Consider the following 19426-nt stretch of genomic DNA (forward strand, 5'->3'; position numbering starts at 1 on the left):
TCCTCTCTATAATACTATATTTCCAGGGTTGCCATTTATCAGTTGGAAAACCCAGAACAAAAATGATTTTGTTAGCTAATAGCATTTTAAACTGTTTCTCTGTTATGAATTTATTGGAAAGTTTTGCACAAGGTGCAGCTTGTGCACAATTAGCTTTTTCTCCTTGGAGGTTTGTTTTGTTAAGTGTGTGGGATCCCAAAAGGTGGAATCACTGGGATGTGCCACACCAAGCACTATTCTCATGTTGCCTTAACCACTGGTTCATGATTCAATCCCATAATGCATGACTTCGTCCCCTCTTTCATAAATGTTGCTAGAAGCGACTCCCCAAGGGAGTATTTCCTTCAGGACAGATCCTGTGCCCCTCTGCCTTATGAAATCCTAATCATTCCCTACACAAAAGCTCTTATAGAATCACCATAAGCAGCTGTTGACATATACAGTAACAGGCACACAGTAGTTTCAAAAGCAAGGACACAGATGGTACAGTATATGTTAATTTGGTAAAAACAAATAGAAAATGAAAACATTGATAGGAATACACAACAAGACAGAGAGAGGTGTTCTGGCAGAAATATCCTCTAATAGCATTTGTGGCTTTCAGACAATAAAACCACTTGGCCCAGAGCTCACAGTTCCTATTATGCAAAATTGTACACATATGTACCGTAAAGCAACAATGGCTCTGATGTTTGAGTGCACCGAGTTCATAGCACAAATGAAGAAAAATCTGATTTGGCAGGGGTGCAACTGGGTACAATAGCTGTTCAGCCGTAATTCTTAAGGCTATTTTATACCATTCATGGACCATTCATTTGAATCACTTCTCAACAGCATTCACTTCTATTTCTGCCCTTAGCTGCAGTCTTTTAACCCCTTACTGGAAGGAAGAGAAAGGATTACAAGAAGTAGTGATGGCTGTGATTCATAAATTCCAACATTTCCAATGCATTTCACATTATCACATGATAATGTAAGTCTTTCAAGAGCTCTGGGCCCATTCCAACCTCTGCAGACCACCTAGGTTACGCAGCACAAAGGCTGCTATAAGAGAGAAGTGGCCTCCCTTTTTAGCAGCTGTGACCAGCTAGGTTAGGTATTCCATAACTGTTCCATTCCCAAGAGCAGTCTGTGACTCTGCCTCAGCTCTATGGCCAAAGACAGGCTCTTTCCCATACATCTAGAAAATGGCTGTCTTTGCTAATCTACAGCACACCGCTGGATTACCTTCCTCAACCTTATCAGACTCCATTCTCCTATGGCGGACTCCTGTGTCAAGCACAATGTAGGAGTCGATCCAGTGCATGTAAGCAGAGAACAGCAAAGAAGAATGTTTTTGTTAAAGGCAAGCTGGCAGGTGTCTTTAATCTATGTCAAGGCTTCTTGAAAGCACACAAGAGCCATCCATGCATAGAAGAAACTAAAGAACAACAATACACTAACTCAAATGAAGGGGTTCCTCTTGCTGAGAACTTGGCAAATATTTGTTATTGTCTATATTGGGCTTTCCTGAAATGTCACAAAGGCCACCTGGGCATCTGTCCTGTAAGAAAACAAAACATTAGCTAGGAACAGTATGTGCATGAAGATTCCTCCCACCTCTCGTAAAGTCAGACAGACAAATAATTTCATATTCTATGCCAGAGTCACTCACTGTAAACCCCTCAGATCCTCAGCAGCTAGGTGCACTATAAATACAAAGTGTTTTATTACTATCTTGACAGCACTTTACTCTTTTACCTAACTGGCTAAAACTGGAGGGAAGCTCTCATTGTGCTGGCAAAGGAAAACAGGGAGATATGAGGGTATCCAAACCATGGAGAAGAGGGAGCGCTCTCCCTTCCTTTTATCAGAGGAGGGAGAGTTGTGTTCCCTCCTTTCCACCCCTCCCCCTCTTTACTTTAACCTCTGCTTTTAACTGCAGGAGATCAGTTTTTCAGATAAGGCCATTGGTGGTTTATTTGTAATTCTTAGCCAGAGGGAGTGATCAGAGGAAAAAGACCCCACATTGGGAATGGATATATAACCAACAATTATTAGTTTGTATAGACATACCATGATGATGCCAGCTGGTTCCAAAAGGAACACGGCCAGGTGTATCCTGACAAAGATGCAAAATAAGTCTGCACAGATGCCACCAAATCCACAATATGTGGCCAAAACACTGTCGGAAGAGTGCTCTAAGCTGAAGTATATTTTAGGGTAGAATACTTCCCCCCCCCCCAAAAAAAAATCTATAGATTTAGATAAACACTTAAAGGTTGGTTCCACAGTATCTCTACCCCACTACCTCTCAAATTATATGGAATCTATGTTTGTCCATCCTGTGATTCAGAGAGAACAAGGGCTGCCCAGATAAAGAACAGGAGAACACACTGCAGCTTCTCAAACCTGGGAGGTCTGTCAGAATTGGAAGCAAACACATGAAGAGGAGGAGGAGCAGCAGCAGCAGGAGGAGGAGGAGAGGAGAAGGTAGAAAAACGTGGACACCATTTGAACAAACAGCTTCATGCTTTTGTATAAATTAGCCTGTCATAAATCACAGTAACAAGAGCACTGGCAGGATCAGCAGTGTCAGCAAGACCATACTGTACTACTTTATGTTCCACCTGCACCATCTGACTTTAAATCAAACTAGCCTGTTTATTCCTTTAAGAAAATGCCCTGAGGACTTGAGAGAGATGAAACAGACAGGTTTCTGTGGGAATTAAACAGAATCCTTGTGGTGGTACTCAGTTTGCAAAGAAAGGAGGAAAATGATTCATAGTTTGTTTAATAAAGTTTGAGATGATTTTAATTGTAACTTGTTACAAATGAAGAAGTCAAAACTATAGAATGAATCCGCTTTTTTTCAGGCTAGCATAAAAACAGTGTAATGGGTAGTTCATAGCACAAATAAAAAAGTAGATACTCATTCTCCTTTGTAAGTGGCCTCTCACCAGCAACTTCTCAGTACAGAGCTTCTGCTAGAACTCCCTTGACTCCTTTCATAGCCCCAGCCCTACCAGGGTGGCTGTTGGGCCTCCTCAGATTTAGCCCATAGGAGAAGCAGCAGACAACTTCTTGCTCCTAACGAGCATCAAATGTGCAGGGACAGAGCATTCCTTCAGGGTAAACTGGCCATTAAGCAAAATTTGGCCTAGGGACAACTCTCAAAAACTCTTCAAATATTATTGCTTATCCACAGTGGGAGACTCTCTAGGCTGCCATCTGTTCTGTTCGTTGGAGAAAACCCTAGTGCTTGTGACAGCAAAGCTGTCCATAGTAAGAGTGAATAAGCCTTTTAAGGAGAAGGGCCATTTGTTTTAACCCCTGTTTTAATCACAAACACAGGGTGGGCTGGCATATCAATTTGCTTTTCTGTTACATTCCTTAATTTGTGTTTTTTGTTTTTTTTTATTAAACCACTACTGGCCTTTTTGGCAATAGATCCATAGGAACACCTGCGGTACATTCATGGTAGCACAAATCTTTGAGGTAATAAGACAGGTACAGCATTAGGAAGATTATAGATTAACTATCTATCTGTCCACTGCATACGCAGTGTCATCAGAATACACAGTGAAACGCTGGTTTTCCCAGCCCATAACAGTCAACGAAAAATGTATGTGGGACGGTCAAAGGGGAGCATTTCTTAATACAGGCACATTTAATAGTGTAACATGCTGAAGGTTGAGAAAATGCTTTTAGAGAAAAATCACGCTGCTTTCACAGTTAGTTTTAAAAGCAGCTTTTTTGTATTTCCTGTCCCAGCAAGGACCCAGTCTTGTTCCCATGGGAATTTAACGTGTATAAGCAGACCCTGTCCAAATCCAAAACCAAACCTTGAGCCAGATCAAGTCCATGTTTTCTCATACATTTAATCTGTTGCAACCCTTTCCTTGCCTCTTAATTCAGGAGATTTTTGAGCACATGCCATGATCAAATGTCCTGAAAGCTGGGAGTGCCCACCCATAGTACATCACCATTCTGGGCTGGAACGAGCTTTCAGGCTCAGCTCTGAGTAAGGGACAGATGGCTGCACCACACTGGTCGCAGCCCAGGAAGAAATTGTGCCTCAGAGTAGCAGTTCCTCCTCTGCTCCCCTATTGGTTTGCAGCATGGTAGAGACAGAGTAATTTACTGAAGTCCCTGGAAAGGCTCCCTCACACCCAGCCAGCTATTCTGGCCAGCAAGTTGGGAGCAGAGCTAAGTCTCTGCCATCTCCTCCTGTCTTGCTTGTAATGGAGCCTGTGTGTTTCACCAAACACAGATCCAAGTACGGAGCAAAAGACATATCTGGCTTTAAGACTAAGCTTGATAAGTTTATGGAGGGGATGGTATGATGGGATAGCCTAATTTTGGCAATTGATCTTTGATTATCAGCAGGTAAATATGCCCAGTGTTCTGTGATGGGATGTTAGAGGAGATGGGATCTGAGTTACTGCAGAGAATTCTTTCCTGGGTGCTGGCTGGCGAGTCTTTCCCACATGCTCAGGGTTTAACTGATCACCATATTTGGGGTCACGAAGGAATTTTCCTCCAGGGCAGATTGGCAGAGGCCAGAGTTTTTTCGCCTTCCTCTGCAGCATGGTGCACGGGTCACTTGCTGGAGGATTCTCTGCAGCTTGAGGTCTTCAAACCACAATTTAAGGACTTCAATAACTCAGACATAGGTTAGGAGTTTGTTACAGGAGTGGGTGGGTGAGATTCTGTGGCCTGCATTGTGCAGGAGGGCAGACTAGATGATCATAATGGCCCTTTCTGACCTTAAAGTCTATGTGTCTATGAGGTTGGTGGGAGGGGAGGGACTTACTCTTCCTTATTCTACTGCTCAGCAATAAAATGAAAACTTAGCCCTAGTAACACACACAATCCAAAATTATACAATCCTGCCATATGCTCTCTTTGATTCAGCCCCTTTCTTCCTAGGAGCTGCATCTGCGTAGTACAGCCATTGCAGAACCCAAGATGCACAGTTGATCACAATCCACTCCTTGTGGAAATTTCCAAGATGTTCAAAGACTCTCATTCGCACCTCTGACTAACAATACATTTGGTGGCATTCCTACAGCTGTCCCGGGACATGTTATGAATAAACCCTCATCCTCGGCACAGCTTAAATTGCACAAGCATAATGACAGCTCTCTCTCGCTCCATTGTGATGTTGGGGCTAGCAGTGTTAGGATTATTCTGAATGGTTAGATGGTAACAACTAATATAAAGGGGGAAACTCACCCTATTTTTTCATACCATTCACTTCTGTGGAGTTGGCTCTCAAATTATTTTTTTCTTCATTTGTCAGAAAATAATTAAACCCAAAGCTCACCCTGAAACAGACTAATTGTGACTTCAAGCTGTTCCACTCTCTTTTAATGTGTGATAGATGACTACAGATTTAGAAAAAAACATGATGAAATGCAAAAGAACTTGAACAAATTCTGCCTGCTCTAAGTTTTATGAGGCTTAAGCGAGTGTACAAGGGAATTGTCAATAGCTGCCCAGGGAATTCTTGGCCTATCACAGCTGCTTTGAATTAATATTCAAACCAACATTACAAAGAAATCAAAACACCTCTCTCTGAAGCAGGGTGGGAAGTCCTGTTTCCATGTGGAATCTCACACTGCAGATATGTTTCTTCAGTTCTGACAGGCTATTAGTTTGCAGTTGAAACCTAAGGAGTGTTCTTGACTAAAAGGACATGGTTATTAATATATTTGCCTAAAAACTAATCTCTTAAGGAAGAGGAAAAAACTCACATACATCCGAAATGTGCACTGCCATGACCATGGCATGAAGAAATGTGTTCATCAGTACAAGTTAGGATACTGAGGCTGTGGACAGACAGCCAAAAACATAGCATGCTTATCCAGGCAAACATCTAACTAGATGTAACTCACTGCACCAAGTAATATCACATCCTGCATCAAAGGCAACAAAGAGGAGTTGGATTTGCTCCCTTGGAGACATTTAGAATTTATAGATCATTACCACTCTATCTGCATATTTAAGAAACATCCACTGATGAAACAAATTGGATCTGTTGCCAGCATGTTATACAATGTCCAATGGTAGATAGACACCACCAAGCAAAACCAATATGCGCTGCTAGAGAAGAAATTAGTTGAAATGAAATTCTCTCTCTCTTTAAATCCTCTTTGACAGGTTATTTTTGTGTAACCAAAACAATTAGCTCCTTAATGTGAATGACAGCTGGTACAATGAAATTTTACATTTGTTTATAAGGTATATAGGTGTATATAAGACCCACACTATGCAGATATTTTTAATTCAATGCTCTAGTGCCCTTTAAAAAAATAATAGCAGCACCTAGTTTGCATCAGTAGTACATTTGCTAACATAAAAGTTTGTGATATCAAGTTTTACAGGGCCCAGTTTTTATACATTATTCCTTGAACGTGCTGAATTGTATTTTTGAAAGCTTGGTGCAGTTGTCCTTCTGATTAACCAACTTTCTGATAGTAATATTTCATTAGTGCTTCTGCTCAGTCTAATTTAAAACCTGTATGCAATTGACTTAGCTGGAGACAGGGCATCTTTAAAAATGGACAGCAAGTCTACTGCAGATAAGAGAAAGAGTGTGGAACTGACTTATCTTTCTTTGGTAGTGTGTGCAGGAAAAACGTCCCGACTTGCATATATACTCAAATCACACTCACATCTCTACTGAGATGTCATGCACATGGAAAGTGGGATTTTAACCTACTTGCAGTCTTAATTTGGGAAGGGCCCACTCATTATTCAACATAAAGGACATTTTAAAATCAAACGTCACTGAGGGAAGGGTGCTAGACTTTAGGATTGTCAGTCTCAACAGTGTCTTTTATGCTGGGTAGTTTTTCATTTTAATTAAAGCTAGATAATACTTAAAATATACAGGAAATAATACAGAAAAAAGGAATCATAAAAAAATTATAAGTTGTAGAAGTACAAAAAGACAGCAAAAATCCATACGGTAGGTATAATCAAGAACTCCTGGACAGATTTTTGTCAAGGCTATTGCTAAATAGTGGGTAGGAACATTGTGGGATTGTACTAGGAGGCTTAGCTGCACCATTGCAATGGCACATTGGCGCTTGCTGTCTACAGTGGCACTACAACAGCTGCAGAAGCACGCAGTGCTTAGCTTTGCTCAGAGCATATGCATCACAGTGGTAGTGTGAACCTCTGTGCATCACTGCAAACACTTGTGTGCAGACAGATGACATTTTACAGATGTGCCAGAGGGTTGCAATGGTGCTTTTAACACCATAATTCTCTGACCCTTGTTCTTCTGCTGTAACTACTAAACTGTTCTGCCTTTCAAATTTTACCCAACTTTCTCTTTAACACAGAAACCACTTTCACTTATCCGGAGGTACTCATTTCAGAGAGCATTAGCTAAATGTCAGTGTTCTATTTGCTTTGGATTTGCCAGTTGTGCAGAAATTAGACACTAAAATACACTTTGTTATGATAAAGATTTGGTAAACAGGGTGTACCTTCATTTTATACACAACACACACCAAACTCATGGTAAGTGTTGCAGAGAAATGAAGAACGATGTATGGAGTCTCAGGAGGCAGACACTGCCACAATCCTGTTGATGTTGGATCACACTAAAGCAGATGTTTCCTGTCAACTGCTACACTTTCCCCAAAGTACATATTAGTATATTCAAACAATCACTTCAACCAAACATATGTCAAGGACCACTATTTAAATATCTTAACTGAATTCTCTTGTAATCCAGTGTTCCATTTGTTAGTACAGTATTCCTAAGCAACACTAAATCCTCTAGATTACCGCATCCTTCTGTTTAAGTTTAATAATGCACAGCGAAAAACTATTAAACAACACAGCCCTGCATACAGAAGAGAACACATTGACATGGCTGCATTTAACTTTCTAAATCCTTTGGAATGTTTCACATTGTCATAAACAGATAGTTAAGAGTTAATGTCTCCTTTACCTGTAAAGGGTTAACAAACAGGGAACCAAACACCTGACCAGGGGACCAATCAGGAGACAAGATACTTTCAAATCTCGGTGGAGGGAAGCCTTTGTTTGTGTTTTTGGGTTTTGCTTTGTTCTCTCTGGGCTCTGAGAGTGACCACACGTACCTACAGGCTCTCTAATCTTCTATTCCAATTTAGTAAGTACAAAAGGTAGAAAGGTGGTTTAGTCTTTTGTTTTGCTTTATTTGCAAATGTGTATCTGGCTGGTAGGCGTCTAATGTGTATTTGGCTAAAAGTATTTTAAATTGTATTTCTGCTGGAGGAGGCTGTTTCTCCAATTTCTATAAGCTGACAGACCCTGTAATATTCCATCTTGAATTTACAGTGATTTTCTTTATTCTTTTTTTCTTTTATTAAAAGTTTTGCTTTTAAGACCTGTCTGATTTTTTCCCTTGTTGAGGCTCAAGGATTGAGTCTGTACTTAACAGGGAAGGAGAAGGGGGAGGGAACCCACCTGATTTCTCTGTGTTGTGATTCAAGAAGTTTGAATCACGGTGATCTCCTAGTGTACCCAGGGCGGGAAAGATCTGGGAGGAAGAAAGGAGAAGGGGGAATCCCTTTGTTTAGATTCACGGAGCTTGAATCTGTATCTCTCTCCAGGAGCCCAGGGAGGGAACACCTGGAGGGGAGGAGGGGGAAGGGAAATGGTTTATTCCCCTTTGTTGTGAGACTCAAGGAATTTGGGTTTTGGGGGTCCCCAGGGAAGGTTTTGAGAGAGACCAGAGTTTATCAGGCACTCTACTCTAAGTCCTGATTGGTGGCAGCACTACAGGATCTAAGCTGGTAATTAAGCTTAGGGAAATTCATGCTAGTACCCATATTTTGGATGCTAAGGTTCAGAATTGGGAATTATACTATGACACACATACCATATGGGGTCTTTATAAAATGAAAGGAATGATTCAAGGGTAATTATTTGCGCTAAATTGTGGCTGGTCTTCATGTAGCTGCACCATAAGGACAGCCGTGATTACAGAGAGGAACTATGGATTCCCCACCACCACCCATTAGTACTGCCTCCAGTCAAGAATCACAGTCCCCATTTTCTAGATGTGCAGGGGTACTACTGAGTTGATCCTCTCCCTGTCTGAGGAGACAGCACCATGGCTCCGCCCCTCCCATAAACTGAACAGTAGAGATGGTTGGCCTATTGAAGGAATATACACTCTCTCTCTCTCTCTCTCTCTCTCTCACACACACACCCATCCTCAGTGCAACTGGGTAGCCCTGCAAGACCTCTTGGTGCTTTTCCTTGGCCAATGTAACAAGCATTTTGTTACTTCAATATTCAGCTGCATTTTATACCTAATCATTTTAGTTGATACCAGGAAGAGGAGATACTACTTATTACTATAGATAGGCAAACCCATTTATGATGTAAAAAGAATTAGCCCGAATTGTCTTTCATCCCCTCAACAAAATCCACACTTTTTTTGTAATATGACTCAGTTTAGAAAGTCCCTTTCTTAGGATCTGATTCCACTGAAGTCACTGGGAGCTTTGCCACAAACTTCAGTGGATGTAGAATGAGGCCCTTATTCCTAACTTCTCTTTCTTACCTTGACACTTTCCCCATTGCTGCTTTTGCTGCTCCCACAAGACCCAGCTACAAACTCTGGCTATCATCTTTTTGACTCCACATTCTCTCTTGACATGAATATCCAGACCATGATCAAACCTTGCAACTTCTTCCTGCATAACGTTTCCAAGATCTACACCTTTCTCTCTTCCCATCCTGTAAAAACTGGTGGGGATCACTATCATTTTAAGAGGTGCTGCAGTTCTGTCTTTTGTTTATGATGGTAGGATAATGAATATGTAATTACAGTCACTGTGCATAACATAAGGGAATACATTTGTTATTCTCTGGTTTTACTCATTGTTTTGATTATAGGGATAAGAGATGGCAATGTTGGGTTATCAATCTAATAATATTTTCACGTAATAGAATATTTTACAAATATTAAAAAGTGTGCTCAACCCTGTCTCTCTATTCCATCAAGTTTCAACCCAGAGAAATTCTTCTCAGAACATTTCTAAATGCCTGAGTAAAGGAAACACTGAGGCAACCTTAACAACAGCGGTCCTTCCAGGCACTGCTCTAATGAAATAATAAAATATAGCACTAATAACCTGGCAAACCAATTTAAATATGAAATGACTAGTAGTATGGCAGCCCTTTGCCAAACCTCAACCGTCTTCTCCCAATGAAAGATGATGCTTCCAACTGAAGAGTGAACTGAGGGAGAAAAACAATAAAACCCCCAGAGTATTATGATTATAGGTGGCAAGCATTCATAAACAAGCTTTCTAAAGCCAAAACCTGATTTGGACTTCCAGGCTGGACTCCTGCTCTTCATTGCCATGCAGCTATGTGTTTAATGTGACTGGAAGCTTGAGTTTACTGCAGAATCACCAGTTAAAAGGATGTTATCCAGAAGTAGATGCTTTTTGTTGACTGAGTTACAGGTTAAGATTTTTTTCAGTTTCCCCTTGGAATTAGCTGAGTGAAATGTCAGGTGCAGTGCCAAAAAAGGTTGCAAAGAGATTTATTCCAGCCTAAATCCAAAAGATTTAGACCACAATATTTTACAAAGGTTTAAGTCAGAAGGTTTTACATTTATTAGGGCCTTCTTGAACAACAGCAAAACCCTTTTTAAAATGCTAATGTTTCCCAACCAGTGTAACTATTATATGAAAATATTTTTGTCACATAATTTCTTTTATCGTGGAATCATGAATCTCTTTATTATTAAATCCCAGCTGCATATGTCTGAACTTAATGTTACTAACTTGTTCAAGAACAGGTAGATCTGTTTGTTAGCCTATAACGTTCCTTCTCCTCTCCAAAGTGCTGTTTCTGCTCTCTTAATGGATGCAACAGATGCATTCAAGAAAGATTAGCAACCACTGTAAGTGTGTTACAAATATCAGAGGGGTAGCCGTGTTAGTCTGGATCTGTCAAAGCAGCAAAGAAACCTGTGGCACCTTATAGACTAACAAATGTTTTGAAGCATGAGCTTTCGTGGGTGAATACCCACTTCATCAGATGCATGTGGTGGAAATTTCCAGGGGCAGGTATACTCTGGACGCTGCGGGGAGTCCTGGGCCCTTTAAAGCACCGCTGGAGTTTGGGGCTCTGGCGGCACTTTAAAGGGCCCAGGGCTGCCTACAGCAGCAGCCGAGACCCTGACCCTTTAAATCACTGCTGGAGCTCTGCCGCTGCTGCCCCAGGGTAGCGGCGGCAGGGCTCCAGCAGTGATTTAAAGAGCCAGAGGCTCTGGCTGCTGCAGGGAGCCCAGGGCCTTTTAAAGCGCCGGCCAAGCCCCATTGCTTGAGCTCTGGCAGTGCTTTAAAGGGCCCAGGACTCCCCGCAGCGTCCAGACCTCTGGCACCTTTAAATCCCCGCCCAAGCCTGGCTGCCAGATCTCCGGCGGTGATTTGAAGGGCCTGGGGCTCCCCGCAGTGGCTGGAGCCCTGGGCTCTTTAGATCACCGCTGGGGAAACTAGTCCAGTCCTGCACAGCATATCGGACTGTACCAGCTTATTTTCACCTCTGAGCGTAATACATTTTCTGTGAATAGTCATTCAGATTTTTTAAAGTAATCTTTGTTTATGACCCTTTTATGTTCACTTTTACATAATGTAGAAAACAAACAGTGAGAATACGCATGGAAAGCAAATTTTAAACTGGAACCATCTGGAAACTAATATTATTTGCTGAAATAAATCATGAATAATTTTTGGATAATGATTTTTAACAGAAGAAATATCAAACTTTATTGAAGAAATTGTTATAAATTATTCACCCTGCACTAGTTGTAATTAGGTCTGTCAAGCGATTAAAAAAACGGATCGCACAATTAAACAATAATAGAATACCATTTATTTAAATATTTTTGGATGTTTTCTACCTTTTCAGTTATATTGATTTCAGCAGCGGCAAGGCTCCAGCGGCACTTTAAAGAATCCAGGGCTCCCGGCAGTGGTAGGAGCACTGGGTCCACTAAATCCCTGCCCGAGCCCAACTGCTGGAGCCCCAGTGACAGCAAGGCTCTGGCGGTACTTTAAAGGACCCAGGACTCCCCTCTGCGGCGGAGCCCTGGGCCCTTTAAATCACTGCCGTAGCCCTGCCGCCCTGGAGTAGTGATGGCAGGGCTCCTGCGGTGATTTAAAGGGCCCAGAACTCCACAGCGGCCAGAGTTCCGGATCCTTTAATTCGCCCTCGAGCCCCAGGGCTCCCAGCTGCCTCTGCAGCTGGTAGCTCTAGGGTGATTTAAAGGCCCTGGGGCTCCCAGCCACAGCCCCAAGGCCTTTAAATATTGAAAGGCCTCGCCTCTTCTGGTTGAGGCCACGCCCCTGCTCAGGACTCCGGTGTATCGGTAAGTCCTTTAAGTTACTTTCATCCCTGATTATCCTATCACATTTTTAGCACAGCAGATTCTCTGTGGTCAACCTCTGATCTCAAACAATATAGATGAAAAGTGTACGTTAACTACAAACGCAAGATTCACTTTGTGGACACTGAATTCTGATCTTGCTGGATCAAAGAGGTTTCAGGAGAGATGTGGAAGCCTATTTTAACCAAGACCTACGAGGCCATCTTGTAGCCTTAACAATTCATATTTCTTATAGTAACTAACAGCATATGACACAAGAGTTGTCTTCTAAGGACAGGCATGAGATCATTTCCTTGTCTTCTGCCAGCACTAATGTTCATAGTATACACTTTAATTACCCTAGGTTTCCTTTCCAGTGCATGAGCTCACAAACAGTTTTATGAGTGAATACGCAACGTGGTTCCATCAGAGCTGTCCCCAGAGTATGGCAGGCCAGCCCACTAGAAAGGCATAAAAAGGACCAACAAAAGATAGACTGTGCAGAATGAACAAATATATCTCCCACAATAGACAAAAAGTTACATCTTTTAAAATATTATTTTCTCGTCTCTATTTACATAAATATACACCGAGATAATAACGATTAATATTAAACACCGTATTTTTTTGCTACTCCCATGTAGAACTGCACAACTTTTATTTTTAGGTTCTCTCTTGTGACTGTACAGGGAATGCACTCTGCCTTCAAAAAGGCAATAGCTTTCACAGTTCTATGATCATGCATAGGCTACACAACAGGTGAGTTTCTATAATTTTTTCTTTCAAGTTAGCTATTTAACCCACAACAATGGAAGTACAGATGCTGTAACCATACAAATCTTGATTCTCTACTTTCTTCCACCCATTTTACATTGGTATAATTCCACTGACTTCAACAGAATTGTTCCTAACTTACACGGTTTTAAATGAAATCAGAATCTGGACCACAGTGAAATCTACATCATAAACCACTTCCTTAAGCAACCCCACTCTTAAAAACCATTTCAGACTATGCACAAAGATTTCAGATACAAGTTTTCTAAAATGCTGTAAAGATTGACTCTTCTATAAAACCAATTTTTGCTGTAACTTCGGTGGTCATTTAAGGCAAATTTCGCTATAAAACTTGGAATTAGTGATGGCTTGGCCATTCATTCAGGGAACTCTTCTTTGGAAAAGGCATTTGTGATACTGCTTGCAGTGTTCCAATGCACGTATTTAGCACGCACATGGGAAAAGTGATTTGCAGTAGATAAAGTACTAACCACTTATTATTAAACCTCAGTTCAACTTTAAAGTCTAGCTTCGAGTCCTAAAGAAAAGGGTTTCACCATGTGCACTCACTAAAGTAGCCCTTTAAAAAAAATCACACATATTAGTTAGGACTTGGATATCAAGGCAATTGAACCACTGGATCTCAGGGCTCTAGCAAGTCAGTAAGAAAAATCAAGCAATTCAGGCTGTCTTAAGCCACAATGGAAAGTGGCAAACTAGAGGACTCCAGCTTCTAGCACTTGTAGTCTTTCAATCTTCAAGGAAAAACAAAAACAACCCTAAAGCAAAAGCAAACAAACAAACAAAAATTACACGCATCATGTATGCAGTCACTAGACCTAATGTTAATAAACATTTGTATGAATGGCTGGGAAAATATGTATATCCTTAACTAAGGTCCATCATTATAAACCACTCTATTTTATTTTATAAATAAGCCTTAGCCCCATAAAAATAACACTGGTAATGTTGAAACAAATTAAGCAGTAACTCACTTGAGACCATCTGGAAACCAATAGATCAAGTAAACATGGTCGAGAATCTATGTCAACTGTTGAGAGTGTTGCTGAGGTGGACTTCAGTACATGCATAGCCTCTAATACATTTAGCTACAACTGGAGGGGGGGCGAGAGGAAGGCGAGGAGAAGGCAAATATGTTTAAAATGTCCTAGATATCCTGAACTATAGGTCCAACATGTCTCTTCTCTATTTCCTTTACTGAAACCATAGCATCTCATGATAAAGATAGATTTCATTTTCAGAGACCTACATGAAGTGTGTGTTTGAGGCGGGAGAGGGGGAAAACCAGAACATACTGCATAATTTCCTTAAAGCCTCAACATTTACATACAGTAGGGAAAACTTCTCTGAAAAATCCATCAGCCACCAAGGGCATGTGAATTGTCAACTTTAAAAGCCATTGTCAGTTTCAGAAGTCCCATGAGTAGGGACCACACTGTATTACTATCCTTGGTTTTTGGATAGGCATTAATCTTTCCATGTTATTAATATTTCATTTTTAAACAACTGTTTCCTGACTAGACACCATTTGGTACAGACAACCACTTATTTGTTTATCAGTCCTAGGATAATATACGTTTGGACACCAGCTGTTCAGATTTCAGCTGGTCAGAATAATAAATGCTATATCTCAACTGATTATATATAATCTTTTCAAATGTTCACTTAGTGCTGCATTAGGCCTTCATCTTTCTCTCTCTCTAACCTTCATAAATATTATCAGCAGGGCTGTCAGGTTTAGTTTTTAACCAATATTTATCAGGAAATGGACTAAAGTAATTATGCTCAGGAAGTACTGGTAAATGGTTATTTCCTGTTTCCTGCCAGTCTGCTTTGCTTCAGGGTTTGTGCTGTTTCCATCCTAATGAAGGATGGGCAAATTAGACTATTATTTTATCCAAACTACTTGAAAGTTGAAGCAAAATTTAGAGAAATGTGAAGGCTTTATAACTTTTAAAATAAGTATTCATTTTTGCATACTTTTGATTTTCTTAAGTTTTTTTTTTAAATGGAACCACCAAAATACCACATAAAATTGCTGGGTATCACTGTATTTCCAGTCCAACCAGAAGCAAAAGGTATCAGGAATATCCGGAGACACTTTGTTCTTGAATAATTCCCAATCCAGTTTTGCAGAGGCAAAATATTGTTTAATGCAGTTATGATTGGGTACAAATCTGAATTTTTAGTTGAGACTTTTAAAGATCCTCAGTTCACTGATACTGACCAAAAGCAGGGGATGACTGGCCACACAGAACATGCATAATGAAAAATAAAGGTGCCAAAAAATTGGTTTCTCTAGTTATGCAATTATTTACCAATAAGTTCACCCTAAAAATTTCAATCAAAAGTTGTCAAAAATTTTAGAAGACCTGATCACAAGATTTCACAGTTTTGTAGGCTGCCATATAAGCTTGGTGAAATTTGTTATGGGTTGCATTAAATCCTCATTCAAAGATGCTCTTAATTTAAGATAGTTATAAGAGACAGTTAAAGGGCCACTCCTAAAACAAGGTCTAATGGAGTTTGCCCAGAAAGTAGCACCTTATGAGCATCGGGTTCCACTTGGTATTGTGAACAGATGTGTGAGTAGGTTGAGGAGAGAACACACAAAAACTGAGAGCAGACAAGAACAGACAGAGAGGTAGAGGCTAAAAAGCACAAAAGACAAGCAGTAACCTATGAGCACAGCTTTTCCCAGGGTCACTCTAAAGAGAGAGTTTTGGGCCAAGGTGTGTTGGCTAAAGAGACTTGGGGCTATATACTAAAATAATGGTCCTTTTAGTATTAGTTCCTCCCATGTTCAGAGAAGCAGAATTTTGTACATTCTTTGTAAATAAACAAGATGGCATCAGAGAGAACAGCACACTCCATCAATTTCTACTTCTAACTCGAAAATCCCCAGGGATCCAAAATTTGACTAGCTGCTTGCCTTGAAAAGGGGCAACAATATCAAAGATGGAAGAAGTCACAACTAATGTCAAGACCATGATGATAAAAAGAAAACTTGCTCCCTTACCTGTCCAGTGCTGTGCTGGTAGGCATGCTTCTACCGAACCCTCGAACACCCATCTGACGGAAATATGGAATGCAAGAAAGATTGGCAGCAATAACTGCCAGTGAATCAGAAGGGTTCACAAAGAAACCATTTTGACCTAGAATCATATAGCGGTCCTGAAGAGACAAGACAAAAAGTGTTAGAGAGAAATCAAGTTGAGTAGCTCATCTCCATGATCACTGCAAGCTTATCATCTCCCTATCAAACCACATATCCTTCCAGCCCAATGAATCAAAATTCCAAGATGCTCCCCGGTTCCCGTCTCCTACATGGCATTTTGATGGGCTTGTGGCTACCCTAGTGTAAAATAATCTTCTTGCTGATGATATGTACTAGCTAGAGACAGGCAGTTAATTTGTATCAACTGAATACTGACAACAGTAAATGGCTTTTGTACCTCAATAGCCCCTGTCCTTTCCTTCCCCCCATTCTCTCACCACACATACATTCATCTTAAGAGGATACCAAGTTACTGCTGTAATACTTTGCTGTTTACATTGCTAGTAGCAAGAATGCAAGATTTAAAAAACACACAGAGCTTGTGATTCAGTGCCTGTCTTAAGTGCAGAAAATTCACTTAGCTGAAGCACAAAAGGAATTTTAGAATCTCAGCCAAAATTAACTTCATTTAGTTGCTGGTTACTAAGACAGTCTCCCTCATTTACATAGGCTGCATTTTTTCTATCTGAGAAGTTATGCAAACACTAAGACAAGTTGGGCCAAATATTTAGAGTCCTCGGCCTGCCCTACAAATTTGCAGGTGCAATCAACTGAGGGCACAAATTATATCATTTGGGCTTGATTTGTGGGACAACTGCTATCATCTGTGCATGCAAATAACTTGCATCCTCAAAATTAGGGCCTATTATGCTTCAGTGTCTAACAGATGCACTAGCAAAGATGACATCCTTGACCCAAAACCCAGATTGGCTGAAATACTTACTCCATCGGCATCAAAAGCAGCTCCAAATCCGTATTCTCCTCCTTTCATAGCCTCCAGCAGGGTAGTTGCATACGTTAAGTTTGGGTCAGGAAGTTGCCCACCAAAATCCTCCAGAGGAATACAGTTTATTGCAGAATTTGCAGGAGCTCCTAATTCATCACACAGGACTCTCCTTACATAGGGTCCCATAACTGCAATAGGAATTTGCCATCTATTTTCAAGAGCATACACACTTCAAATTCCAATATTCACAACAGCATGGAAACTTAATAGAAGACTTAACTAGTGCATTCGCATTGCACACACATCTCTGTTATACCAATTGAAAGAAAAACAGGTATTTCACTGAACATTGTGTAATTCCCCCTCCTCCCTCCAGGGTTATCAGTGGGAACTCTGTTAGCTCAGATGGTAGACATCCATGCCTTTGCTACTGAGTAACTCTGTTAGCTGGTAACTAACTGGACTCTTATCCCCTATGTGGGTCGACCACACACAGTTATCATACATACTTAGGCCTTGTCTTCAGTAAGAAAAAATAGTGTTAGCCAATACACAGTATCCCAACTCATGGTAAAATCTTGGACAAAGCAGTTGTAGTTTTAACATGTGTTATCAGGTCAGGGTAAATATTAAGGGAATAAACACATTAGGAGCATTTACATTGACCTGATAAAACATTAAAATTACAATTGCCTTGTCCACACTACCTTACCACGTTAGTTACCACATGCTAGCTAATGTGATAAAAAGCCACTTTTTCCTAGTGTGAATGCACTTTTATTATGCATAGTTTGGCCATCTATATCAGTAACTTAAAATTTTGTGTGTGTCATAAGTGACAGTCATATAATCCTCCATTCCTCAGCCATGGAATTTGTATTAAAAAAAATCTCTTGAGTATTAGTAATGCCAAATCCCCTACCATTAAACCCTAGAAAAAATCTTAAATTAAAATGGAGCTGTTAAAAATACAAACTGCATGTATTAGCTAGTGATCATGATGCATAGCCACGTGTGAAACTGCTCCTCTCCACCATTCTCTTCTAAATAAAAACAAAATCTTTTAAGCTTAATGCTCATTAAAGAAGTCATATTGAAAACTTTGGGATTTATTTATCCATTGAACATCAGTGCAAACTTTCCTGCACCCTGACCTGAAGAAGGTTGTTCAGTCACCATATCCTGCCTTCTGCCTCTGTTGAGATGACCAATGAGTACAAATTAGTGTAAATTGTAATGGTATGTTCATAATGTTTATTACACTTGTGCATAAAAAAACCTGAGACCAGTAACTTGTTTTACATAAATCACCTATTATCAGATGGCAATGAATTCACTAAAATCCTGCAACAGAATTGAGTTAGTCACCTGAAGATGAAGAAGTCATTCTCTCTCACTCACACACACACACAAACACAGAGTATATCTTCCTTATTCATAGCCTTCAATTACATAAAAGGTCTGTATCTTGAAATTTTAAACACAATAGGCAATAATTTATAAACCACATTACAGTTTATATGTAGCATATTTGTTCAGAAAATATAATGAGCTGTTATTATCAGGAGAGCACATTCCTTTAATAAGTTCTCTCTTTTTTAACACGCACTATGATAATTTATTCCACAAGCTGTTTCTGCTACAATGATCAACCAAATCCTGCACTCCTTACTCAGGGAAAACCCCCATCAAAACCAACAGAGCAAATTCCAAACAGGAATATACACTGACAATGAATATTAGCATTACATCATAATAAAATAGTTTACAGTATTGGGTATGTTTTAACTTTTTAACTTTTCTTGCCAACAACAGAAACTCAGAATACTACCTCCATTCATGGCATCAATTCTTATCTTAAGCTGATTGGGTCCAGTCAGCAAGCTTCTGATCATGTTAAAGTCAAAGATAGTTCGAAGCAGATTGAGGTAGATATCCACTGAATCCACTATTTCAACTGGGGAAATGAAGCAAAAGAAATTACTAGAGTTGACCACATAGACAGATGGATAAGCTGATCACTAACCTCTCTCCAAAGACACCTAAACAATCCATTACACACTAAACAAGACCAGATCATCCAACACTTAGGAACCAAAAGCTTGATCCAAAGTCCACTTAAATCAACTGAAAGACTCCCACTGATTTCACTGGGGTTTGGATCAGGCCTCAGTCCTGTGTAAATCAGTGGAGCTTTGCCTGCTTAAGAACTGCAGGACCAGCATGTATTAAGGGTCTGTATTACTGTGAA

General features: G+C 40.3%; 1 protein-coding gene across 1 annotated transcript in view; it reads right to left on the bottom strand.

Moving 5' to 3' along the window:
* Nucleotides 1–19426, bottom strand: part of PGM5 (phosphoglucomutase 5) — a 129651-nt gene that overhangs the window by 87463 nt on the left and 22762 nt on the right. The window contains exons 4-6 of the mRNA XM_030567509.1: nt 19007–19132; nt 17173–17363; nt 16191–16345 (exon numbers count right to left, since the gene is read on the bottom strand). Coding sequence (XP_030423369.1) covers nt 16191–16345; nt 17173–17363; nt 19007–19132 — 472 coding nt within the window. The remainder of the gene's footprint in view (nt 1–16190; nt 16346–17172; nt 17364–19006; nt 19133–19426) is intronic.

Source organism: Gopherus evgoodei, chromosome 6, assembly GCF_007399415.2.
Source record: "Gopherus evgoodei ecotype Sinaloan lineage chromosome 6, rGopEvg1_v1.p, whole genome shotgun sequence".
NCBI lineage: Eukaryota > Metazoa > Chordata > Testudines > Testudinidae > Gopherus > Gopherus evgoodei.